This window comes from Pongo pygmaeus, chromosome 1 (genome assembly GCF_028885625.2).
Source record: "Pongo pygmaeus isolate AG05252 chromosome 1, NHGRI_mPonPyg2-v2.0_pri, whole genome shotgun sequence".
Classification (NCBI taxonomy): Eukaryota; Metazoa; Chordata; class Mammalia; order Primates; family Hominidae; genus Pongo; species Pongo pygmaeus.
Window position 1 is genome coordinate 225296254 of NC_072373.2, and position 26949 is coordinate 225323202.

General features: G+C 45.8%; 1 protein-coding gene across 21 annotated transcripts in view; it reads left to right on the top strand.

The window, feature by feature from the left end:
• The window catches only part of NPHP4 (nephrocystin 4), a 126707-nt gene that overhangs the window by 64907 nt on the left and 34851 nt on the right, over positions 1–26949 (top strand). For 13 of the 21 annotated variants that reach the window (XR_010125337.1, XM_063659931.1, XM_063659966.1 and 10 more), the window contains 6 exons: positions 5033–5171; positions 20726–20787; positions 22721–22831; positions 24154–24305; positions 24424–24645; positions 25134–25321. Coding sequence is in view for 20 of the 21 variants with exons in the window: in XM_063659931.1 (XP_063516001.1) it covers positions 5033–5171; positions 20726–20787; positions 22721–22831; positions 24154–24305; positions 24424–24645; positions 25134–25321 (874 nt within the window). In the remaining variant the exon portion in view is untranslated. The remainder of the gene's footprint in view (positions 1–5032; positions 5172–20725; positions 20788–22720; positions 22832–24153; positions 24306–24423; positions 24646–25133; positions 25322–26949) is intronic. The other 8 variants (XM_063659946.1, XM_063659953.1, XM_063659990.1 and 5 more) reach the window with 4 other exon arrangements.

Here is a 26949-nt window from a genome sequence, read left to right on the forward strand (position 1 = left end):
GAAATGGCAAATTTAATATTCTTCTCTTCTTCTTTAAAATATGTTGGATGGTTGAAGCAGAAATTATAACAGTGTGGCTGGGTGCGGTGGCTCACGCTTGTAATCCCAGCACTTTGGGAGGCTGAGGTGGGCGAATCACCTGAGGTCAGGAGTTCAAGACCAGACTGGCCAACATGGTGAAACCCCGTTATTACTAAAAATACTAAAATTAGCCACGTGTGGTGGCGCATGCCTGTAATCCCAGCTACTCAGGAGGCTGAGGCAGGAGAATCACCTGAACCTGGGAGGCGGAGGTTGCAGTGAGCTGAGATTGCATCATTGCACTCCAGCCTGGGCAACAGAGCAAGACTCTGTCTCAAAAACAAAACAAAACTAAACTAAACTAAACACGGTGTTTGGTGAGATTTTAAAGGTATATAGATGTAATATTTAGAATATTACCTAAACTTAGTTGATAAAGCAATGGCAAGGTTTGAGAAGATTGACTATGATTTTGGAAGTTCTGTCTATGGTAAAATGCTGTCAAATAGCATTGCATGGTACTCTTTTATGACATGAAAAGTCAATTGATGGAGCAAACTTGCATTGTGGTCTTGTTTTATGAAAGCACTGCAGGCATCCCAACCTTCAGCAACCACTACTCTGATTAGGCAGCAGCCATCAATATCAAGGCACAACCCTCCACCAGCAAAAAGATTACAATGTTCTGGAAGGCTTAGATGATCCTTAGCATTTTTCTTTTTTTTTTTTTGAGACAGTGTCTTACTCTGTTGCCCTGGCTGGAGTGCAGTGGCACGATCATAATTCACTGCAGCCTTGAACTCCTAGGCTCAAGCAATCCTCACACCTCAGCGTCCTGAGTAGCTAGGACTACAGGCATATGCCACCATGCCTGGGTAATTTTTTAATTTTTGTAGAGTTGAGGTCTTGCTGTGTTTCCTGGAATCATCTTGAGCTCCTGGGTTCAAGAGATCCTCCCACCTTGGCCTCCCAGAGTGTTGGGATTATAGGCGTGAGTCACCATACCTATAATGGCACAATGGTTAGCATTTTTTTAGCAAGAAAGTTTTTTTTTTTTTTTTTTGAGATGAAGTCCTGCTCTGTAACCCAGGCTGGAGTGCAGTGGCGCAGTCTCAGCTCACTGCAACCTCCGTCTTCCAGGTTCAAGCGATTCTTCTGGCTCAGCCTCCCAAGTAGCTGGGATTACAGGTGCCCACCGCCATGCCTGGCTAATTTTTATATTTTTAGTAGAGATGGGGTTTCATCATGTTGGCCAGGCTGGTCTTGAACTCCTCACCTTAGGTGATCTGTGTGCCTCTCAAAGTGCTGGGATTGCAGACATGAGTCACTGCACCCAGCCAGCAATAAGGTATTTGTAAATTAAGGTAGGTACAGTACTTTTTTTTTTTTTTTTTAGACATATGCTATTACACACCTATTGACTACAGTGTAGTATAAATACAACTTTTAAATGCACTGGGAAACCAAAAAATTCAGTGACTTGCTTTATTGTAGTGGTTTGGAACTGAACGTGTAGTATCTTTGAGGTATGCCTGTAATTACCTTACGTGTAAATAGTGTAAACACACCAGTTTAAAAGATATGGTCAGGCTTAATGAAAGACAAAGCCCAACTATATACTGTCTATAAGAAATATACTTTAAATAAATATAATGTAAATTAAAAGAATGAAAAATATTCTTTTCAAACACTAATTAAAAGAAAACTGGAGTGGGTGTATTACTATTGACACTATCAGACAAACTAGACTTCAGAATACAGGAAATTTCCAGGAATTAAGAGAGATAGTACACATGATAAATGGGTCGGTTGCCAAGACATAACAATCCTAAAATTGCTTGCATCTAACATAGAGCTTCAAAATACATGAAGCAAAAACTGATTGAACTGAAAGGAGAAATGGACAAATCCACAATTAGAGTTGGAGACTTCAACTTCCTCTCTAAGTAAACAAAGAACAACTAGCTATTCCATCAGCAGTGATACAGAAGGACTGACTATCACCATCGACCAACTGGATCGGAATGATATTTATAGAGCACTCTCCCCAACAACAGCAGGATACACGTTGTTTACAAGTGCACATGGAACATTCATCAAGATAGACAATATCCTTGGTCATAAAACAAACTTCAGTTTTAAGAGAGTTGCGATTATACAAAATGTATTCTCAGATTATAATGGAATTGAACTAGAAATCAATAACAAAGATAATAAAAATTTTCAACCACTTGGAAATTAAACAATATGTAAAAATCCATAAATTAAAGAGTAAGCCTCAAGGGAAAATAGAAGATATTGTGAACTTAACAAATATGGAAATACAACATGTCAAAGTTCGTAGGATGCAGCTCAGATATGCTTAGCGTTAGGTGTTTATATTAGAACAGAAAAAAGATCTTAATTCAGCGATCTGATCTTTGTCTTCAGAAACTAGAAAAAGAAGAGTAAAATAAACCCAAAGCAATTCAGAAGTCAATAGCAGCAGAAACCAATGAAATTGAAAACAAAAATAATAGATTAAAAATTAAAAAATAGCAAAAACCCAGTGAAACAAAAACCTGTTTGAAAATAACCAGTAAAACTGATGAACTTCTAGCAAGACTGAAAAAGAAGGGAGGACACAAATGACTAATATTAGGAATGAAAGAAGGAATATCAGTACAGACCTCATGGGTATTCAGAGGACAATAAGGGAATACTACAAACAATTCTCTGCACATAAATTTGACAATTTAGGTGAAATGGATGAATGAATATTAAACTCCACACTGCCAAAACTCAGCCAAGATGAAGTAGATGACCTGAGTAGTCCTATAACTAATATGTAAGTCGAATTCATAGTTTAAAAACTTTTGAAAAAGAAATATTCAGGCCTATTCACTATCAATTCTATTAGACATGTAAAGAAGAAATAATGCCACTTTTATACAATCTATTTCAGAAAACAGAAAAGATGAGAGCAATTCCCAACTCATGAAATGAAGCCAGCGTTACCCTGATATCAAAACCAGAAAAATAATATTAATAGTAACAAGAAAACAGAACTGTGGATCCATATCCTTCATAAACATAGGTGCAAAATACTCAACAAAATATTAGCAGATTTGAGTCCAGCAATACGCAAAAAGAATAATACACTATAGCCAAGTGGAGCTTTATCCGAGAATGCAAGTCTGTTTTCTATTTGGAAATCAATAAATGTAATTCATTATAGTAACAGCCTAAAGAAGGAAAACCATATGATCCTGGCAATTGATACTGAAAAAACATTTAACAATATTCAGCATCAGTTTATGATTAAAAACTGAGCAAACTAGCAATAAAAGAAAACTTCCTTAGCATAATCAGTGGTATCTACAAAAACTCTTTAGTTAACATCATACTTAATGGTGAAAGACTGATTGCTTTCCCCCTAAGATTAGGAACAAGTAAAGGATGTCCACTGTTAGCACTCAACGTCATGTTCAGTATTGCACTGGAAGTTGTAGTCAGTGCTGTAAGTCAAGAAAACAAAAGACATACACATTAGAAGGAAGAAACAAAACTGTCCTTATTTGCAGAAAACGTGATTGTCTATGTCAAAGATTCTGAGGAGTCTACAAAAAAGTCCTTTTGGAATGAGTAAGTGGGTTTAGTGAGGTTGCAGGATAACACAGGAAGTCAACATGAAAAATCAATCCTATTTCTGTATACTAGCACTGAAAAATTGAAAGCAAAATACAGAAACAGTAATGTTTACAAAGCCTGCCCTCCATGAACTAAATCTAACAAAATAGATACGGGATCTGTATGCTGAAAACAATAAAACTGTCCTTTTGCTAGTTGTCATTGGTTATTCTTAGGTGAAATCAAAGAAGACCTAAATAATTGGAGAGACGTAACATGTTTATGTCTTGGAAAACTCAACATAGTAAAGCTGTCAGTTCTGCCCAAGATTGATCTAGAGATTTTATGCAGTTTCAGTCAAAATCCCAGCAGGATTTTTTTGGAGATATAGACAAGTTGATTCTGAAATTTATATGGAAAGCTAAAGGAATTAGAAGAGTCAAAATAGTTTTGAAAAAAAAAAACAGTAAAGTTGGAGGAATCATACTACACAGTTTAAACACTTACTGTACAGCTACGCTGATTAATATAATTAGTATCAAGGAATTCGGTTAATGGAACAGACTAGAAAGTCCAGAAATAAAGTTTGGAAGTGCCTTATGAAATTAAATATACCATATGACCCAGCAGTCCTACTCTTGGAGAAATGAAACCTGAATTCACACAAACACATGTGTTTGTAGCAGGTCTATTTATAATCACCCAAACCAGAAACTACCCAAATGTTTGTGAGTGAATGGATAAATAAACTGATACATCCGTATGATAGAATATCACTCAGTAATAAAAAAAGAAACAGTTTGATGTGTATGTAACAACTTGGATAAATCTCCTCAGTCTTATGCTAAATGAAAGAAGCTGGTCTCAAAAGTTATATGTTATGTGATTCCATGTGTTGGACATTTTTTTGACATTCTCAAAAAGACCAAATGACAGTGCTGGGGAAGCAGTCATAGATTGCCCGGGTTAGGCAGGGGCTGGGTGTGGCTGCAGAGGGGCAGGGCAGGGCAAGGAGCACCCTGGAGGGATGGGGCTGGCCTGCACCCTGAGTGTGGTGCTGGTTATGTGAGTCTGTGCATGTGCCAAAACCCACAGAGCCATACGCAGAAGAAAGATGTCAGTTTCACACAGGTCAATGAAAACATTCACAACTCGAGAGAGATTGCGATTTCTACTTGGGTAAGGGTCATTCCATGATCATATGGTCTGCAGGGCTTTTAGTGCCACGCCAATTGCTTTTTGCTCAAACTACTTGATTATAATCTAAGAACATGTGGCATCAGAAGCCTCTGATTTCACGTAGACTTTGTTTTAGGGCAGAGCCTGCTGTTCCTGGTTGGATCGTTCTGATAGGTGTGCTGATGAAGGGAGTGGCCATCACTGCTCTTGTGGTCCATTGCAGGTGAAGCAGGTGGAGTCAGGTACACTCCGGTTCCAGTTCTCGCTGGGCTCAGAAGAACACCTGGATGCACCCACGGAGCCTGTCAGTGGCCCCAAGGCGGAGCGGCGGCCTGCCAGGAAACCACCCACGTCCCCTTCGAGTAAGTGTTTCCAGAGAGCTGACTCGCCAGGCACATGGCAGGCAGCACTTCTGTCTCTTCCCGGGGAAAGGTACTTAGTCTAGTACGGTAATCATCACATTTGTAAGATAATTGCCGTAGATTGCATTAATGGAATCTGTTAGTTGGGTTTTTGCTTAATACCAAGGTGTAGAATTGGACAGTGATGAAGTGTGGCCCAGAAGCTTGTTACTTGTGCTTCAGTCCAGAGTCAGCTCAGTTACTTGACAGCTCCCCAACTAAGCATTTAAAAGGACACGTCACATGGGTGCCCTGCAAATGTGGGACCCGAGAATTAGAGGGTGGTCGAGAGCCAAGGACCACCACCTTGAGTTTGCACTGTTAAAGTAGCCATCTGTCTACTCATCTTGAAGCCCTATCCGAAAGTTAGGAGTCTGTGATCTGAGTCTGTGGCTTTAAGAAAAGGAGTCACAATTGGCTGCAAGCAGCAAGGGCTGCCAGCAGAGGTAGGGCCCTGGCCCTGTGGGTGGCAGCAAGTCCACATGGTTAGGAGGTTAAAGAGTTCTTGTTGGCCGTCAGCCTAGCTGCTTCTGCTGAGGCAGTACCCTGTGCTCAGAGCTTCTTGGTTTAGACCCATGTCCTGGTTGAGAATTCCATGTATACTGAAGTGAGGGGCGGAAGGTACGAGGGAGTGTTGGAGTAGTCCACCTGAATGAGTATGGGGCCTTGGCTCCAGGCATCTGGAGCTCTCACCACTGAAAGTTCTAGGATCCCTAGTCACAGGTGATGACTTCCTTCTTTCTGCCTGTTCCAGATGGCAGGATAGGGAATGAACAAACGTGCAAGCCCGTGGAGGGAGCTTTGTGTTCCTCTGGCCTCCAGCTGGTGACGCCCAGGTGTTGAGGGAGGAGTTGCTTTCTGTGCTCGGCTGTGGCTGAGCTGGTGCAAAGCTGCTGGTGCTTCTGTCACTTAGGAGGGGTTTTCTTCATGGATTGAGATTCTAATTCATGGGAACTGGTCTTGTTGAATTTGATTTTACAATTGGTGGAAGCAGCACATGCATTTCTAAGTTGAATTTGATGATTTTCTGAGATACCTGATACAGTGCAAATGCTATGTAAATTGTACTGTTTAGGGAATAATAACAAGAAAAAAAGAGTTTGTACGTGTTCAGTGCAGATACATTTTTAAAAAAATATTTTCAGCCGAAGTCTGGTTGAATTCATGGATGCAGAAACCATGGATCTACTCTGTATTCTGATTTTTGATTAAGTTACTTAAAAGTACAATAGTAATACATAATAAACATGGTATTTCAGGATTTTCTGAGCTATCTAAGAATATTCCGGTACCAAAACTTAATAGTTGATTTCTTTGGGACAAACTACATCATTCAGTATTTTCCTTCTTTTCATAGAGGTGATGCATTTGATGGTTTTAATTGTTTTTTCAGTGTTTGAATTTTGTGCCTAACAGCTTGTTCTCAAGATTTCTGTTTACCACCAGTGTGTACATTAATAATCCCATCTTTATAAACGGCACTGAAATGTACAGTCCCCCTTATACTGGAATCCCTTGTGGTGGTGAGTGGTAGGCATGCATGCATTTCCTGTCAGAGTCGGTTTAGAATGAATTTCCAATTTCATTTGATAAAATTGAATGCGTTCAAGGCATAGGACACATAATTTCAAAAAACTAAACAAAGGGTCATAATAAAGGATCATTTAAAACAACCCATTCCTGGCCAGGCACGGTGGCTCATGCCTGTAATCCCAGCACTTTGGGAGGCCGAGCCAGGTGGATCATAAGGTCAGGAGATCGAGACCATTCTGGCTAACACGGTGAAACCCCATCTCTACTAAAAATACAAAAAATTAGCCGGATGTGGTGGCAGGCGCCTGTAGTCCTAGCTACTTGGGAGGCTGAGGCAGGAGAACGGCATGAACCCGGGAGGCAGAGCTTGCAGTGAGCCGAGATTGTGCCACTGCACTCCAGCCTGGGCGACAGAGCGAGACTCTGTCTCAAAAAAAAAAAAAAAAAAACAACAAAAAAAACCCATTCCCTGCTTACATCTGGTATCTTTCCTTCTTTGACATACACTTTTTGACATTTGGTTATATTTTAAAAATAAAATACCTATCAACCTTTAAGAAATGTAATTATGAAAAACAGAGGACCTTAGATTATAAATTGGGTATATTTTGTAATTAAATATAAACATGATTCGAGTTATCCCTTGGTATCCATGGGGGACTGGTTCCACATGCTCAAGTCCCTTATATAAAATGGTGTAGTATTTGCCTGTAATCTATGCGCATCCTCCTGTGTACTTTAAATCATCTTTAGGCTATTTACAATACCTAATACAGTGCAAATGCTATGTAAATCGTTGTACTGTTTAGGGAATAATGACAAGAAAAAAAGAGTCTGTATGTGTTCAGTGCAGATACAACCATCCATTTTTTAAAAAATATTTTCAATCCAAGGCTGGTTGAATTCATGGATGCAGAACCCATGGATCCACTCTGTACTCTGATTTTTGATTAAGTTACTTAAAAGTACAGTAGTAATACATAATAAACATAGTTTACCCATGTCTGTAGAAATGCCTGAACAGAGAATGAACCTGTATAGCTAGCTTTCAGGAAAAATATGGCTGCCTTCTCTGGAAAGAAATTTTCATGTGTTTAAATTATGATATAGCCAAGCATGGTGGCTCATGCCTGTAAACCTGGCACTTTAGAAGGCTGAGGCAGGAGGATCACTTGAGCTCAGGAGTTCAAGACCAGCCTGGGCAACATAGCAAGACCCCATTTCTACTAAAAATAAAACAAATTAGCTATGCACGGTGGTGTGCACCTTTAGTCCCTGCTACTCAGGAGGCCAAGGCAAGAGGATTGGTTGAGCCCGGGAGATTGAGGCTGCAGTGAGCCGTGATTATGCCAGTGCAGTCCAACCTGGGCAAAAGAGCGAGACCTTGTCTCAAAAATAAATAAGTAAATAAAGATATAGTTATGGCACTGGAAAAGAGCAGCTAGTTATGTTTTGAAGACCTTCTAATCAAATTAACTATAAACTCTGATGGGCTGATCCTGCTGTCGGGCTTTGGGGCTGGATCAATTTGTGGATGCCGTCTGTGGGCTTTGGTTTTACTTCCCTGGTTGTCCTGTTTTCATGAGGCATTTGGAGGAGATTTTAAAACCAGTCTGCCACTGCCTCTGCTTGCCCACAATGGTTTTTTAACTGATTTTTTTGCCGGGGTTCCTTGAGCTTCTTAGATCTCTAGATTTATAGTTTTCATCACATTTGGAAAAATTGTGGTCATTATTTCTTCACATATTTCTTCTGTCTTTCTCTCTCATCCTCTCATTCAGAGGCCCCAGTTATGCGTTTATCAGGCTGCCAGAAGTTGTCTCACAGCTCTCTGATACTCTGTTCACTTTTATTCATAACCTTCTTTTGCTGTGTGTTTCATTTTAGATAGTTTCTGTCTTCAAGTTCACTTCAAGTTCTTTTCTTCTGGAGTGTCTGATCTGCCATTTATCCCATTCAGTATACTTTTCATCTCAGATATTATAGTTTTCATCTCTAGAAGTTCTGTCTGGGCTTGTTTTATTCTTCCGTGTCTTGACTTAACATGTTCAGTGTTTCCTCTGGCTTTTTGAACTTAAGAAATACAATTATAACTACTTTAATATCCTGGTTTGCTAATTCTAATATCTTTGTCAGTTCAGGATCAGTTTTGATTAACAGATTTTTGTCCTGATTGGGTTCTGTTTTCCTGACTCTTTGGATGTGTGATAACTTTTGATGGGCTCCAGATACTGAGAATTTTCTCTTATTGTATACTGAGTAGTTTTGTATCTGATAAATATTCTTAAGCTTTGAAAATTATTAGATCCTTTTGGGTCTTGCTCTTAAGATTTGTTAGGTGAGATCAGATCAGGATTTTGTCTAGGGCTGATTATTCCTCACTGAGATGACAGGTGCCCTCCAAGGGCTCTGCCCGGTGTCCAATGAAGAATGAGGATTACCAGGTGGCTGGAGGGAACAGTGCTATGTTTGCCTGCCCTGTGAAGACCAGGCCCTGTTCCCTGTAATCCTCTCTGGTGGTTCTTTCTCTTTTGGCCTTAGGAGTTTCCTGATCCGCACTCTACTGAATGCGAGGGTGGGACCCTCTGTAAATGGCCGGCATTCTCTCTCTGCTGCTCATCCTGTCTGGTGCAAACTCACTGCACACAGTAAGCTGGGGGCAGGGTAGGCCTTTCTGCTTCTGTTTCCCAGCCCTCGGGATCACTCTCCTTTGTTGCCTGAAGTCCACTGTCTTGAAAACCACTGTTTTACATATTTTGTGTTTAAAAGAAAATGTATTTTAGATGGGAGGGTCAATCTAATCACTGTTACTCTTCTTGGCCGGAAGTAGAAGTCCTGTTAATGGTCTCTCAGCTGCTGAAATCATCCCCACCGGGGCTGATCATCCCGGGGTTTGGAAGCATTTTCTAGCTGTGTATGCTACTTGTGATTCACTCACTATGCTGCGTGTTTTCCGGACTTTTGAGTCTTGGCTCATGCTCTCCGCCTGGTGTGTCTTTCTCCCATCTGCATTTATTTTCTTTTAGGATATATTCCAGGGTTTTTGTTTTGTTTTGCTTTTAGAGATAAATTCTCACTTTGTTGCTCTGGCTGGAGTGCGTGCCATAATCACAGCTCACTGTAGCCTTGAACTCCTGAGCTCAAGCAATCCACCTGCCTCAGCCTCCCGAGTAGCCAGGACTACAGGCAGTGCCACCATGCCCGGCTAAGCCAGGACTGTAGGCAGTGCCACCATGCCCGGCTAAGCCAGGACTACAGGCAGTGCCACCGTGCCCGGCTAAGCCAGGACTACAGGCAGTGCCACCGTGCCTGGCTAAGTTTTTTGTTTTGTAGAGATATGGTCTTGCTATGTTGTACAGGCTGGTCTTGAACTCCTGGCCTCAAGTGGTCCTCCTGCCTTGGCCTCCCAAAATGCTGGGGTTATTTTTTAATTAAAAAAAAAAATACATAGTCAAGAATAGCCAAGGCAATTTTGAAGAAGGAGGAAGGCTTCACCTTTCTTAGTTTTCAGACTTACTGTAATGTTCTAATTTCTAGAACAAGTATAGCATTGATAGAGAGATAGATAGATAATGGGACAAAATATAAAGTGTGATATGTGACAACTTGCAGAGAAGGAATATATTAGTTTCTGGTTGCTGCTACAACAAATTAGTGACGTTGCAACAGGAGCTTATTATCCTAAAATTCTGGAGGTCAGAAGTCCAAAGTGGGTCCTACAGTCTTAATCGAGGGCTCAGCGGGGCTGTGCTCCTTCTGGAGGCTCCAGGGGAAAATCCATTTCCTCACCTTTTCCAGCTGCTAGAGGCCACCTGCGTCCCTTGGCTCCTCCTTCCATCTTCAAAGGCAGCCATGTAGCACTTCCAGCAGTCGTCACTCAACTCTGACCCTCCTGGCTCCCTGCCTTTCACTTACAAAGACTGTCGTGAGTACATTGGACCCACCTGGATAATCCAGGGTCATCCCCCCATCTCAAGGTCAGCTGATGAGTACCTTAGTCCCTTGGCATTGAACATATGTATAGGTTCTGGGGTTAGGATGTGGGTATCTCTGGGGTGGCAGCAGTTACTCCGCTTGCCGCAAGGAGTAGCAGTCAGTAAATGGCGTGGCGTGATCCCTTGCCCACATGGAAAATATAAAATTCAGTCTTAGCTTCATGTCATGTACAATAATAAATTCCAGATGGCCTAAAAACCAAAACTTCAGAAATGTTAGAATTAGAAGATCAGAAAGAAGAAAGATTTTAGAAAGAAGTCCTCCAAATCAATAAGAAATAGACAGCAGGAAAGAAAAATGGACAGTGCTCAGCAATTGCTGGGCGATCGCTAACGCTGTCGTCATATGAAGAGGGAATTTATAGAGAAGAAACCAGAATAACCAATAACCATAAACATATGAAAAAGTGCTCAGTATTACTGGTAATCAGAGAAGTGCAAAATAAAATGAGAAACCGTTTTATTCACCTCATATTGGAGAAATCCAGCTGTCTAATAGTGCAAAGGTTCCTGAGGATGTGGTTAAAGCAGAACTCTTACCACTGTGGGAAGAATGTAATATGTGCAGCCGCTTTGAAGAGTGATTTTGTAATATTTAGTTAATATCCTACAACACAGAAGTGCCATTTCCAGACTCCTGTTAGAGAGAACAGCTGGTTCATATGTACAAGGAGACATGGGTGGGCTCGGCATCACAGCAGCTTCTAAGTTAAAATTTGAAAATTGCTGGTTTCCCAGTCAGGGAATGGATAAACTGACTTACTTGGACAGTAAAATGCTGTGTATCGGTTAAATGAATGAAATAGATCTGTGCATGTCAGATGGATAAACCTTCACAAAGGCATGTTGAATGAACACAAGTTCTGAAAGGAAATGAACAATGTGGTAACATTTAAGTAACTTTCAAAACAATTGCGTGTATTGCTTATGAATGCATACTTACTGAATATTAGAACAGTTACTTAATGTCTCTGTCCCTGTTTCCTCAGCTATAAAATGGGATGGATTAAATACTTGAAGTATGAAAAACTTGAGAAATCTTAGAAAAAGACATTGGAGAATATTTTTATGGCCTTTGGGTTAGGAAGGCCTTCTTAAGCAAGATAGACAAAGCATAAACCAAAAAGAGACGATTGAGAAATAAGATTATATTAAAATATAAAACTTTTATGTGAGAAAAGACTCTGTAAACAAAGTTAGAAGACAGACTTCAGGCCGAAAGATATTTGCATACATATGACCATTAAAAATTAACGAAGGAAGTAAGATGAGAAGATTAGAAAGAAAGATTACAGAAAGACCTCCTCCAAATCAATAAGAAGCAGATAAACAACAGAAAAGAAAAATGGGCAAAGGATAGCCAAGGATTGTGGAGAGGATGAAATGAGTAAAGATATGTCCAGGTGCTCGGGGCTGCCTGGCGTGGAGCAGATGCCCAGCGATTGTCCGGCGATCGTTAACATTGTCCCCATGCCACTGCCACTGCGATTCTTCTGGCTGGCAGCATTGAGGGAAGCAACGACATGTACGTACCCCTTCAACTACTGGTTCAATTAACACGGGGCCTCCAGGGCAGGAGCAGCTGCAGCACATCTCTACGGAGCTCCTCTGGACCCCAGAGTCTTCGATGGGTAAAAACAGCTAGCCCTGGCAGGGCACAGTGGCTCATGCCTATAATCCCAGCATGTTGGGAGGCTGAGGTGGGAGGATGGCTTGAAGCCAAGAGTTCGAGACCAGCCTGGGCAACATAGCAAGACCCTGACTCTACAAAAAAACTGAAGGCCGGGTGCGGTGGCTCATGCCTGTAATCCCAGCACTTTGGGAGGCTGAGGCGGGCATATCACGAGGTCAGGAGATCGAGACCATCCTGGCTAACACAGTGAAACCCTATCTCTACTAAAAATACAAAAAATTAGCTGGCGTGGTGGCATGCGCCTGTAGTCCCAGCTACTCGGGAGGCTGGGGCAAGAAAATATCTTGAACCTGGGAGGCAGAGGTTGCAGCGAGCCGAGATCGCACCACTGCACTCCAGCCTGGGTGATAGAGCGAGACTCTGTCTCTAGATAGATAGATAGGTAGATAGATAGATAAGTAAATAAATGCATGCAGTAGCTGGGTGTGGTAGCATGTGCCTGTAGTCTCAGCTACTTGGGAGGCTGAGGCAGGAGAATTGCTTGAACCCAGGAATTTGAGGCTGCAGTGAACTATGATCACGTCACTGTACTCTAGCCTGGGCATCAGAGCCAGACTTTGCCTCTAAAAAAAAAAAAAAAAAAAACCCCACAAACAAACAAACACAGCTGGCCCTGACTGCATCCATGAAAGTAGGTTCTGGGTGGGCCTAGAAAGCTCAGTGTTGGCTATGCCTCTACCATTTTATATTAGCCATTCTGCAAACACTTTAGGGCATGTTGACTCAGATAGGGCTTGTTCAGGTGGTTCTCCTTTTCTCCTACCCACCCTCCATTCAGCAAAGACTTGCGGAGAGTCTGTGATGTGCCAGGTACTTGGTTAGGCTCCTGTCCCAGTGGAGCCTTAAAAAAAGACAATAAACAAACTACCAAATACGTGAGGTAGCAAGAAGAATCACGTGCCATGTGCTGTGGGATGTTAGTGAGGAGAGCTGCATGTGGGGACAGGGCACTGTGGGAACACTCTGTACCTTCTGCTCAGTACTGCTGAGAACCTAAAAAACTGTTCAAAAAAAGTATTAGAGAGAATGACTTGTGGGGAGTTTTACAGTTATGTCCATCTTGATGTGATTAACTTGTGTTTGGGATTTCTGTTTCTATAATTGAGGCCCAATTATAGAAGAGGTCAGTAAACTTTTTCTGTAAAGGCCAAATAGTAAGTATTTTAGGATTTGTGGGCAAGATGGTCTCTGTCACAGCTACTCATCTCTGCTGGTATATATAGGTCATATGGTAATGAATGAACGTGGCTGTGTTCTAATAAAACTTTGTTGATACACACAGATTGTTAGCTGAATCGACCTGTGGACCATGGTTTACAGACCCCTGATCTGCAGCTTTCTCTCATGTCATAATCCGGAGGAAGCTGTCCATCTTTTTCTGGGCTTTAAAATAGTTTAAACAAAAGGCAAGACCTGTTTCTTGAAGGTCTGATAAAACTTCTATGTGAAACCACTGAAGGGATTTTTGACAACCGGTTACATTTCTTTTCATGGTTATTGGTCTATTTATGTTTTCCACCTCATCTTGTGTTAACTTTTGGGATACACATCCTCTAAAAAAAATGGCCAATTTCCTCTAGTTTACAAGGATGCTGTGATAAAGTTTGTAACTAATTTAAACATTCAGTATGCGCCTGTGATTAGATTCCTTCCTTCACTTTCTATCTTGGGAGGACTCTTTCTTTTTCAGTCAGGCTTATGAGAGGTTTGTATATTTCATTAGTCTCTTCAGAGAATCAGCTGTTACTTTTACTTACTGGTTCTCTTGTTTTTAAGTTATTAATTTTTTCTTTAATCTTAATTCTATATTTTATCTTTATTCATCCTCTTTGAAAAGCAGAATTCTTAGCTTATTTGCTCATCGTGTTTAATAATAAAATCATTTAAGATTCTGCAATTTTCTTCCAAGTACATCTTTTACCCCATTTCATAGGTTTTGATTTGGAGTGTTATTTCCTACATTGTTGAGTTCCATTTTTATTTCCTTTTTACCTACAACTTGAAAATGTCTTTAAATATTCCCACATTTAAAAAGGCGTCTATTAAACTTTCCTTGCCCTCTCTTGTGGAGACCTGTGCTCATCTGTAAAGCCCTGCCTGAGGGTCTTGTCCAGGGCAGAGCTTTGTTTTCAGCATCTCACAGCCCTTTGCAGACACCACCTTTTATTTTATATCCTTGTGTGTTGTCTGATTCCTTCCTTCCCTGCCACTGTTCTTAGAGGGTATTAGTCGAATTTGCTATGGTAACAAATAATCTCCACATCGCAGTAGCTTAAAATAAAAAGGTTTATTTCTCACCCTCGCTGTGTGCGCATTGCAGTTGGTGGTGGCTCTGCTCATCCCGGTCCCGGAGGGTGTTCGCCGTCTTGAATATTGCTGGGTTGCGCCAACAGGAGGGAGAGGCCTTGGAAAAATCTTGTCCCGTCAGTTACGGCTCTGGCCCAGAAACGGCGCACATCACTTCTCCCCCTCCCGGGTTAGAAGTAGCCACGTGGCCTCCCAAGTCACAAGGGGACTGGGGACTGACTCATCGTATGCCTGGAAGGTAAATAGGTGCAGATAGTTGGTGCATTTATTTGCTCCACACTGAAGAGTCTTATCATTGGAGCAGCTCACAGTGGGGACTGTTTCATTCATCTCTACACTGCCTGATGAGTCCTGGCCCACAGTAAAACATTCAGTACATATTTGTACAGTGAGTGAATTAATCAAAACCCTTTTGTATACAAGGGATAGAAACCTGACTCAAAATAGCTTCAACAAGAGAGAATGTATTGGCTCATGTCAGAAAAGCCTAGAGGTAGAGCTGATGTTAGGCATGGCTGGATCCCGGCACTCAAAGGATGCCATTAAGACTCCATCTGTTCGTCTCTCTCCCCCATGCCCCTACCCCCTCCCCTCTCCTTTAAGCTCTCCTTTCTTCAGTGTTGGCTTCTTTCCAGGTAGAGTTTCTCCACACGGTGAGCCCAGGAGCTCCCAGGTAATCCTGGGCTTAGGAATCCTAACAGAAAGGCCCTGATTGACTCAGTTGTTCCAATGGGAGTCCTCCTGTCTTTACCCTGTAACACCTGATGGGGATGGGGGTGGAGACAGTTGGCCTTGGTCACACACCCTTCTTGGTGTGGGGGTTGGGGCCACTCCTGACTGTATGGTTAAGGGCTGGGAGGCTGATTCCCTAAAGGAAAACCACCAGAAGAGAGGACGGATTCAGGGTGGGTGAAATTGGCAGATAGTGGCTGCCTCTGGGTTGGGGCTCCTGGTCTCCCCATCCCAGTCCAGGGTCTTTCCCTGCCCACTGCCGCTTTGGCTGCACTCTTGCATTCCAGCTTTGCCCAGCTATTCTTGCATTTTGCCATCAGCGAATGCATAGACTTGAGTAGTTCCTGTGACTCTTTCTTTTGTTTGAGAAGGACGAAGACAGGTGAGAAGCAGCCTGTCCTCCTTCTAGAAGCCTGCTGTGCTTTTAGTAGGGATGGGGTTTCGCCATGTTGGCCAGGCTGCTCTTGAACTCCCGACCTCAGGTGATCCACCCACCTCGGCCCCAGAATGCTGGGATTACAGGCATGAGCCACCGCACCCGGCCTAGCTTGACTTCTTAAGATGAAGAGCTGTGGGGAACCATGCTTTGAGCTCCTCACCAGAAGATTTACTGCCATATCCTTGGCAGAGAGGAGTGTGCCTTGGTTACTGGAAGGACCAGGAGTTGAACGGTGGTGCAAATGAGCTGTAGCAGCATAATCTACTTCTCAGTCACTGTTTGGGGACCAGCAAATCTACATGGATGGGCCCTGATTTCACTGAGTTTATTTAATTTGAATTTATGGCTGCATTCATGTCACATTAAATGATTACCTTCAGCCTAGGTTCCAAGCATCGGAAGACATTGCCTCTCAAAACCCAATGTAAGAGACTTTTAAATATCCACTAGTGTTTAACTTACGATGGAAACTTTTCATGCTTCAGTATTTCACCAACTTACATGGTTCCTTTGGCGATCTTAATGATATGCGGCTGTCACTTTAAGTGAGGTACTTTGGCTCTTGGTTATGAATAATCCTTTTTATTTTCTCTGTAACATTGCAAGGGAGCAAAGGTTCATTCATCACTTACGGAAGAGTGTGCATTGAGCCGCTAGAGGGCACCCAGTCTTTATTTTTTTGTAACTTGGAATTTCCCTGACCTATATTTTGCTTTTGAACGTTCCTCTGGTGGTGTCAGAATTTTGGTTTGTTTGCTTAATAGATTTGAAAACAGCCATGTAGAAGGGGTCATTGCAAACATGTAATTGTGGTGTTTCCCAGGACACGTGGAGTTAGATTCCTGCCCGCTGTCCTGCTAGCTGGTCTGGAACATCCTCTCTGACAGACAGTGGCTCCCTTGCCCTGGGTGAGGGTGGCTCAGTCAATCACATGGTGGTGGGGGAGAGTCTAAGGCCATGGAACAGCTTTTTGGCTACCCTCCAACCACGGAATGGAAGTTCGTGTGCAGGTGGTAAGGGTGCATTTTGCTGGAGAATTAGTGGGAGAGTGGGTCAGAGCAGGGCTTTGACAAGGGAGGTGACACTTCTGAAACTGACCCTGGAGGTGACCCCAGCTCAGGGCTCTGGTGAGCCACGGAACTCCCCACTCGGCTTGGGCCTGCTGAACCAGCTCCTGTTCCTGGGTTGCCTGCGATCTGGACTCCTGCAGCACAGAGTCCTGTGCTCACTCATCATCCAGTTGCCTCTTGATATCTGCTTAGGTTTTGCTCATTTTCCCATTCCTGTTTTCAAGCTCTTAGGAAGAATGACTTTTTACCTACAAATAGTTAGGAATAAAGGCCTTTCAAGTGGGTTTGCCGTGTGAATTCTTAGTGTCTAGGGTACCACTAGATACTGACTCATCCTTTATTTTCACGGCCTGATGAAAGGAAGCTACTTTTTGCAACCCTTCTTCAAACCCCAGAGACTGCATCTTTACTAGCGATGGTCCTTCCTTTCCCCTGCCTTTTGGGGCCATCTGTTTACCCCTGTTCGTAACAGGGCCACACTCTACCCCCAAGGCCCAAGGCCTGGCCCGTCCCTGCCTTCCAGCAGCTGCCATGAGTTGCTGAGCAACAGCCTCTTCATGCTGCCCCCTCTCCCTCCTCCCTCAGGACTTCTCTCTCCCGTGGAATTGCTGACCCCATAGTTAAACACAGGCAGCTTTGCTCAGCTGGGCAGTTGCTCAGTGAAATGAGCATTTTCCTCTGTTAGGACCCCTCATCCAGCCCTCTGCTGCCCCCGTTTGCTCAGTGGCAGGCTGGGAGCACAGCCAGGCCCAGGAGGACAGGTGCGTTTCAGGGTGGGGGGGTCCACCTGGCTCCTGCTGGGGCAGTCGGGCCACAGGGGACTGGTGCTGTGGGGACCCCATTCACGACCCCGTTCACATTTCCAGAAAGGACACGCTGGCCTCCACGCATGTGTCCTGATATCGAGAGGCCCCTGCTCCCTTCAGCCTAGGAAGACATCTCAGTGAAGACCACAGCCCTGTCCTCCACTGAGCTGTTTCCTTATCTTCATTTCTTTCTGTGGTCCTGTCGTAGTGCAGGCATCTGATAAAATGTTTGTTGGAAAATGAATCCATGGACGTGGGAAAGTAAAGGTGGTGAAAACACGTCCTTCCTTTCCCCTTGCTTCTATTTTCACTTTTTAATTGGCAACGCGCATGTATATTGAAAAGTTATGTGGCTTGAGGGGACAGATAGCTGCTCAGTGAAACCCTAGGTCAGGACATGGACACCGCAGCCCGGCGGTGCTGGAACCCCCTCGTGTAGTCAGTACTTCTTATTTTCTTGAGAGAAGATCTCACTCTGTTGCCCAGGCTGGAGTGCAATGGCGTAGTCACGGCTCACTGCGGCTTCCACCTTCCAGGCCCAAGCGATCCTCCCACCTCTGCCTCCCATGTAGCTGGGACCACAGGTGCATGCCACCACACCAGGCTTTTTTTTTTTTTGTATAGATGAGATTTTGCCATGTTGCCCAGGCTAATCTCGAACTTCTGGACTCAAACAGTCCTCCTGCCTTCGCCTCCCAAAGTGCTGGGATTATAGGCATGAGCTACCATGTTCAGCTGGTAGTCAGTACTTTTAATCTGTATGGTGAGGTGACGCTGGAAGTGAGAGAGAGTTGCTGGTGGGGAGGCTGCCTCCTGCCCCAGCCCTATCCCTGTTCATCTCCTGGCCCGCGTGCGTGATGAAGAAGGGAAGCCCAGCGTGTTTCCTTTGTGGGGAGCTTCGTGCCTGGTGGTCATGGGCTTGGCTGGAGAGCTCCTTCCTCTGTTTTGGACTGTGATTTTAGTGGTATTATTACTCTGGGTAACAATGCTCTTTTCTGTTCTCTGCCTTATGTATAGAATGATCTCCCTGGGGGTGGAGGAAGGAGGAACCCTAGGAAATATTGTCCCCGTGAGCATGTTTGAGCATTATTTGTTCACTGTACAACTTTGGCCATTCAATGCACCCACAATGCTGAGAGCCGTGGGCTTGAGGGCGTGCCTCTCTCTCTTGCCTGTGAAATGTGTGTGGGTTGCATCCTCTTGCAGGTCCCCCTCCAGGCGAGTGCAGAGGCAGTGTGAAGATGCTGGCAGTGACCAGGTGGGACTTGTGGCCTTCCGGGGCCCTTAGCAGGGTTTCCACCAGATCCTGCAGCTGGGGAAGCATCTCCTTGGATGGGTTCTGAAAGCTGCTGGGAGAGGCACGGCGGGGATTGGCTCCGATGGTCGTGCAGCTCTGGTGTTAGGGCGGCGCTTTCTGGATTTGGTTTCTTCTTGGTCGACAGCATTTTCCTTGTTGTTTTTCTTTTGTTGGGATTCAGAGCAGAACAGGAAGTGGCTGAGCAGTCTCTATCCAGAGTGCCCAGCGTTTGACGTTACAGGCCTCTGTGCTGTGTGCTTGGTCCGTAGGTGCCGTAAGTGCCGGCCTGTGCTCTGTGCCGTAGGAATTCAGGATTCCAGGACATATAGGACATTTGTTCGCCCACAACCTTCATGGCATCAGAGGCCATAGGAGAGGGAGGGAAGGCGAGCTGCTGGGCCCAAGATGTGGGCCACATGGGGGTGACGGGAGGTGGGACAGGGCTGTGGGGGAAGCCTGATTTCTCCAGAGGTCTGGGTTATCCTGGAAGTCCGATGGGGAATGGTGGTGTCTGCTGCAGTGGAGAGTCCTGTCACTGTGAAGGAGGCTGTCATGAGCCAGGCGGGGACAGGACATGGGCTGGAGACTGGGCTGTGGGCCTCAGGGAAGCCAGGCAGATGACTCAGTGTGCGGGGCTCCCACCCTGGCCTCTGAGTGGGCAGAGGTGGCCCCGTCAGGATGGGCTTGGGGTCTGGCTTGGTGGTGTCATGGCGGGCAAAGGCAGATGGCAGTGTATGTGAAATGACCGTTAAGAGACGAGTGGCTGTGGACGCTCCAGTGCCGCTGTGGCAGGAGCCTGGTGGGTTTCAGAGACTCCAGCGATGCTGGGGCTTCTTCCTGCTGAGGTGCAGGGGCTGAGAGCCCTGGGGCTGCTGGGCCATGAGGTGTCCATGTGGCCTGGGGAGGGGTTGCAGAAGCAGCACAAATGCCAGCTGGGCTGAGGCGGGGCTGGGCAGGTACAGGTGGCCCTGGGAGGAGGCTGCTGGTTCTGTAGGCAGCCCCTGGATGCTTGGGAGGCAGCTGTGGCCTTATAAAGGGCCAAGGCTGTTCTCAGTCCCTGGCTCCGGGGGACCACATGAAGGGCTGGCCTTGCCTTCCCCAGGTGGGCCTCCCAGTGTTACCGGGCCCTCATGGAGAATCCTCAGCAGGACCTGGTGGACAGCTTGTGCTTAGTGGGTGTTCGTGAGGCCGCGAGCCAGGTTGGCAGTGTCTGCTCAGGAGCTTCTTGGTTAACAAAACAGCCTGAGTCAGGGAGCTGCAAGACTGGGGCAACCTCAGACCCCAGCTCTTCCAGGCAGGGAAGTTGCAAAGATGACAAGTGAGGAGAAGCGCATTAGGGAGCTCCAAGCACCCCAAGCTGTGAGACCTGCTGGCCCAGGAAGAACAAGGGATGCACACCATGAGGACGAGGCCAGCTGTACCCCCTCTCCTGGCTGCGGGTACATGCCAAGGCTCTGGATAGACAGTGGTGCTTTTGGGTGGCACCCTTGCTGCTGTTGTCCCTGAGCAGTAGCCAGCGGCCGCCCCTGTTACAGACAAGGTAGTGAGGCCTGTGGAGACCTGACTGCGGGGGGTTCAGGGGCCCACTGCCCACCACACAGGCTGACACATTCCCTCTCCTGCCCCACTGTGCTTCCTCCCAGGCCCGCCAGCGCCAGCACCTCGAGGTCTTGCTGCCCCGCAGAACTCACCTGTGGGACCAGGGGTAAGTCCAGGCCCCCCACGGCCTCCTTCAGAATTCCAGAGTCAATTACTTGCAAGAAAACCCTCTGTCCCCTCTTAAGCACAGTGGCTCCCTGCGTGCTTCTGCGTGGCTGGGGAGGGCCTGCTGGCGGCGGCGGGGCTGTCCCCTCCTGCCCTGTCTGTGCAGCCTGTCCCTGATGTCCTGACTCCCAGTGCGGGCTTTTAGTGGGGCTGCTGCTTGTAACCCCTATGTTGCCGTATGGGGCATCTCCACGTCTCCCTGGCAGTTACATCTCATGGTGGCAACTCTTTCAGGACTGGACGGCCTTTGCTTTTTCTGAGAGACATCGAGGTGTGGTCCTCACCCTCTTTGCTCTCCCAGACTAACTCCACCAGGAGCGATGCCAGGCAGCTATTGGTGTCCCCTGGCCCTGTCGGCCAAGCAGCCAATGCTGGTGGAGACGGTGGCACTGCTGAGAACCACAAGCTGCTGGCAGTTGCATGTCCGACCGCACAGATCCCCATGGCGCTGGAACTTCCTGGGTGGGAGGAGAGGCTCCTTCCCGCTGGGCCGTTGCCTGCCAGCGGTCTGAGCTGAGCTCCTGCTTGGCTGCCGTTCTGGAGTCCTGAGACACCCATGGCACTCACCTGTGGCTCCAGGCTGGCCTTAGCTGTGTGATTTGCAGTGAGGTCAGATGTGGCTTGTTCCTGCTGATGACTTTGTCTGCCAGCATCACCCTGGAAATTGACTTTCTAGAAAAGTTGACTAATTCAGTATCCACGGCTGTCTCCAGGAAGCAGCTTTAGTGTGTCATCTGCAGTGGGAAACTGGATCAGGAGTGAAGAATACTGGATTCACCTAAAGGCACAAGTCTGTGGACGGCCTCCCAGGCTTCCCTGCTGGCCCAACCTGGCATTTTCCCTGGAGCAGTTTCCACGTGACCCCGAGTGGTCACGATACCTTACGGGGTCTGAGGGAAGCTGGGAAGGCCCCAGAGATCTCCTCTGCTCCCTGAAGATGCTGCCAGGGTCCCCTGGGGATGCTTCATGCACCCTGACCGCCATTCATTTCTCAGTGCCTCTTCATACATTGGGGCCTCTCTGCCAGCACCCGGTGTGGGCCAGCCATCATTGCTGACAGTGAATGTCTCAGGTGCTGGCTATGTGTACTGGAGTTAGAGTCTGGGTTTGAGATCCATGTCTTCAGTAGTGCATGGGCCCCCCAGCCCTCTGCATCAGTGTTTTAAGCCACACACATTTCCAGATATCTGCAGTATTTATAGATGGCTCACTGCGTGCCAGCTACTATGCCAAACCCTAGCCAGGATTGTCATTTCATTCTCCTAACAGTCCTGCAGTTTAGGTACTATTATTATCCCCATTTTACAGGTGAGGAGACTGAGGCAAAAAGAGGTTAGCTGACTTGCCCGAGGCTACACAGTAATGCCACACTGGTGCGGTCACTCCATCACAGTAATGCCACGTTGGCACGGGCACTCCATCCACAGCTGTCTCGAGAGCCTGCGCTGGCCATCAAGGTGGTCACTGCCTTAACAGGGAGGTTTGTTTGATAGGAACGCAGGCGGCTAGAACTGGCAAGGCCTTGGAGGTGCTCAGTCCAGTGCTGGCAAGGGACAGAGACGCAGAGGCCAGGCCGCCCCTGTAGCTTGAGATGCTTTCTCCTTTCTTGCTTGTTTTCCTTGTTAATAATATTCTTATTCAGATACTATGATCTCGGGGAGATCATGGAATCACCTCTCCGTCATTAAATAAAGGAACTTGAGAAGCGGTCCCAGGTTCCAGAGCTGCCCTGGCCAGGAGGCTGCAGGCATCACTCCCTTCCGTGGCTGGATCCAGGGCTACCTCGTTCCCTGGTGTGGCCAGTGCATGTTGGGAGCTTTGTGGATGGACTGGCAAGCTTCTGAGCCCCTCACCTGTGCTCTCTTTCCTTCCAGTTGTCAATTTCCCAGCTGGCGGCCTCCCCGCGGTCCCTGACTCAGCACTGCTTGGCCAGGCCTACTTCACAGCAGCTACCCCATGTCTCTCAGGCCTCCCCGGCCCAGGCAGTAAGTGCCGTCCACCGTCTGCCTCGCCTTCCACCAAGGAATGGCTCCACAACTCCTCACTTTGGGTGTTTGCTCTGTGCCTGTCCTTAGTTAGGTGGCAGAGACCTTGGCGGGTTCCCTGGGGTGTGGGTGGGGGCCTCAGACAGTTGCCACCATTCTGTCTTGGAGACCAAAGAAGAATGTGGCCCATGAGTTCTTCATACCACAGCGCTTGATTCAGATTGTCATCTACCCATGAAAACAAAGTTAAGCTACCCCTAGGTCTCTACGTGAAAGTAGAAGAAGGTGTGGCTGGATCTATAGACAGAGGCTGAGACAGGCACCCAGCACCCCAGGACCCTCCTTGCTATCAGCAGCTAAAGGAGGTGAGTGGAGCCTGCCGTCCTGGCTTCAGGGTGCGCTCCTGGCTAAGATTGGCCCACGTTGCCACTGGCCTTGGGGAATTCCTATGGAGTTTGGTTTCCAAAGTCGGCTGGTTCACCTGCAAACTGCATCTCTGGTCTTAACTGGAATTATGTTGAGGAAAAATAGTTTCTTTTAATTCCTTGTTTGAAAACACTCCTAGCACCATGAGTCTCTGCTGTCTTGTCTAAAGCATCTCTGGGGCTCGTGTGTTTGTGAAGAGCTTGCCTAGCTTTTTATTATTGGCGCCTGAGACATGATGTGAGGGTGACCTGGTTTCCTCTGGACTGAAACAGAAAGCTTGGGAATGAAGCTTGAAAGAGCACAATCCCAACTCCCAAGCCAGCTCCTCGCTGAGAGGCCTGCTTCGGCCTTGGAGAGGAGTGGAGGTGGAATACGAGTGAATGACAAGAAGGTTCAGGGGCTGTGGGGACAAGAGACTGTCCAAACACACCAGCCAGGGGCTCGGTGCCCCGGTTTTATCGGAGTATTGAGGAAGCTTCATCTTTCTGTTCTATAAACATGTTTTGGTATGAATTTACTATCTTAGGCATCAGATATCTCCCACGGTTTCCTGACTTGCTCATAAAAATTAGGATTCCTTCCTCACTGCTTCTCAACTCACAAATTGGATTGCCACATGAAATATAGGATGCCCAGTTAAATTTGAACTTCAGGTAAACAACAAATAATTTTTTAGTGTAAGTATATCCCAAATGTCTCAGGGACCATACTTACACTAAAATTATTTGTTGTTTACCTGAAATTCAAGTGTAATTGAACCTTCTGTATTTTTATTTGCTAGAGCTGGCAACCCTCCAGAGGCAATTAATCAATGAATCCCCTTAGATCTGAGCACCGTTGGTTGTTATGGGTTGGGGTCCTTGGTGGCCTCACTTGAAAGCCCTCGTTTTGTTCAGCAGGAGTTCCCGTTGGAGGGCGGTATCTCCCACCTGGAAGCCGACCTGAGCCAGACCTCCCTGGTCCTGGAAACGTCCATTGCCGAACAGTTACAGGAGCTGCCGTTCACGCCTTTGCATGCCCCTATTGTTGTGGGAACCCAGACCAGGAGGTGAGGTGTGGGTCTGGGTGGGATGGAACCAGGCACGTGCTATGCCATCAGACTATTGGACCTTGTGAACACCAGGGTTTCCACAGGGAGGTGCATCAATGGGTCCCCTCTTTCCCAGGAGGCTACCTGAGGAGTCTCTGTGTCTCAGCTCTGCAGGGCAGCCCTCAAGAGCCTCCATGGTGCTCCTGCAGTCCTCCGGCTTTCCTGAGATTCTGGATGCCAATAAACAGCCAGCCGAGGCCGTCAACCCTGCAGACCCCGTGACGTTTAACCCTCAGAAGGAGGAATCAGATTGTCTACAAAGCAACGAGATAGTGCTACAGTTTCTTGCCTTTAGCAGGTAAATCCTTGAATATTCTGTTACTCATCTGGCTTTCACATTTCCTGTGTTGAAGAGAAACTTTGCTGAGGTTCTGACCTGGCAGAACTGTTTATGCTCAGGTCTTAGTAGATTCGGGAGTGCCATCTGTTTTTATCTTATCTTGTCTAGGACCCATCCACAGCATGCTAAATGCTGTGAAAGCTGCTTTACCCCATCTTTTGTGGTCCTTCATTAAAATGTGGATGGTGGGTTGTTCAGGTCTTAGATCTTAGTGTAGCTCCAAAGGCAGCTTCTCTAGCTGGGAGTGTCCTTACACTTGAGAATGCTGCTGTCTGGCCGGCTTGCTGAGAGCACAGCAAAGCGGTTGCATTGGTGACCGTGGCAGCCTCTTTACTGTTGCCCCAGCGACTAAGGTGCCTGGACCATCCCCTATTCAAACGCACATCAGACCCCTCAGGTTCTGTGCCATGGATACTCAATTAACCCAGAGCTGTCGTTGGATTCAGAGTGGCCCAGGACTGCCGAGGAACATCATGGCCAAAGACTGTGTATTTCACCTTCCAGTTCTACCGCTTCCCACCCGCAACGACGCCACGACTGCAGCTGGTCCAGCTGGATGAGGCTGGCCAGCCCAGCTCTGGCGCCCTGACCCACATCCTCATGCCTGTGAGCAGAGATGGCACCTTTGATGCTGGTGAGTACTCGTGTGCGTGGCAAAGGTGAGACATTCTGTACTGAGTTGTGTGTGCAAATTGTCGGTGTTATTAAATAAGTGGTACTATGAAAAGTTTAAAACATACACAACATTAGAATAATACTGTGAACCAGTGCAGCAAACCCTTAGCCCCAGCAGCTCTCAGCTGCCTCCCAACCCAGCGTCCTCCCCCAAGCCAGGGTTATTTTGAAGCAAATCCCAGACATATATAATTTCATGTATGAATATTTCCTTATGTATATCTAAAAAATTAGGAATTCTTATTTGAAAAACATAAACTTAATTGGTATATCCTACCTAAAATAATAACTCCTAATATCATCAGATATCTAGCCAATGTTAAAATTTTGCTAGTAACCTTATAACATTTTTTTAAGTTTGTCCAGAAATAAGGTCCGTACTGGTCATGGAGCAGTGTGACTCTTCAGTCTCTGTCTGCAGTTGCCGCCATCGTACCTGTCTCTGTTGTTTCTTTTTTATGTATTTGTTGAAGAAGCCACGTTGTACTGTAGAGCATCCACCCCACAGTCTGGATTCTGTTTTTGTATCCTGGTGGTAACATAAAAATGTTATTCTGTCCCCTCTTTAGCTATAAATTGGGAGTTAGATCTAGATGCATGATTAGATACTTGTTTTTGTTTTTGGCAAGAATTCTTTTTAGCAGGTGATGTTTGTGCCACCTCCTTCACCTCTGCTGTACCTTTGGCGTCTGCTTACTTCTTTTTATGTTGTGTCAGCAGCCATTATGCCCACCGCTGTGTCATTTGTGCAGTGGTAACGTTCTGCTTCTAGAACACCTCCCTTGTTTGTTAGCTGAGATGCTTCAAAACCAGAAACTTCCTGGTATCAACTTTTTGCTTACCTTAAGGTGCGGTTTGTATAGGAAAGGCTGGATAATACTTGATTCTTCCCTTTATTTGCCAATTTCTGAAGTAATTACATGATTCCCTGGCATCCTTCAAGGATGGGGACCAATGACTTTTTTTTTCTTCGGGTATCATTGTAAACGAATAAATTGAAGCTACATTGAATAGAAACACACCTGACATGTTGATATTTTTATTGATGGTCAGTTTCCCCATCTTGGTCAGAGACTCAGCTCCTAAGGGACCCAGCTGGGGTCTGAAACACTGCCACCTCTTGAGGTAGAAAGTGGCAGGTGGAAAAAGTGATGTTAAAATATTGACCTCAAATGAAGTAGCCTAAAATGGCACCTGACAACAGAGACACAAAGCAAATGCAGCGCTAGGGATCGAGGAGGCTGTTAATAACCAAGAAAGTAATTCACTAGAAAAAGAAACAGTTCCGAATCCGCGAACTTCTAACATACGTAGCCTCAAGATAGAGAGGAGAACTTGATGGACTTACAAGGAGAAATTGGCAAAACTCCACAATCATGGGAGTTCTAGACATACTTCTCAGTAGATCAAACAGAAACAAGTTAATAAGGATATTATAAAATACAGTTTAAAAAGGTGATCTGAGAAAACCTGTACATCTCATTTAGAGAATATGCATTATTTTAAAGCATACTTTGAAACTTAGAAAAACTGATCATCGTTCATATATATTTTTTAGCTCACCAAGCAGGCATCACCCTATACTGA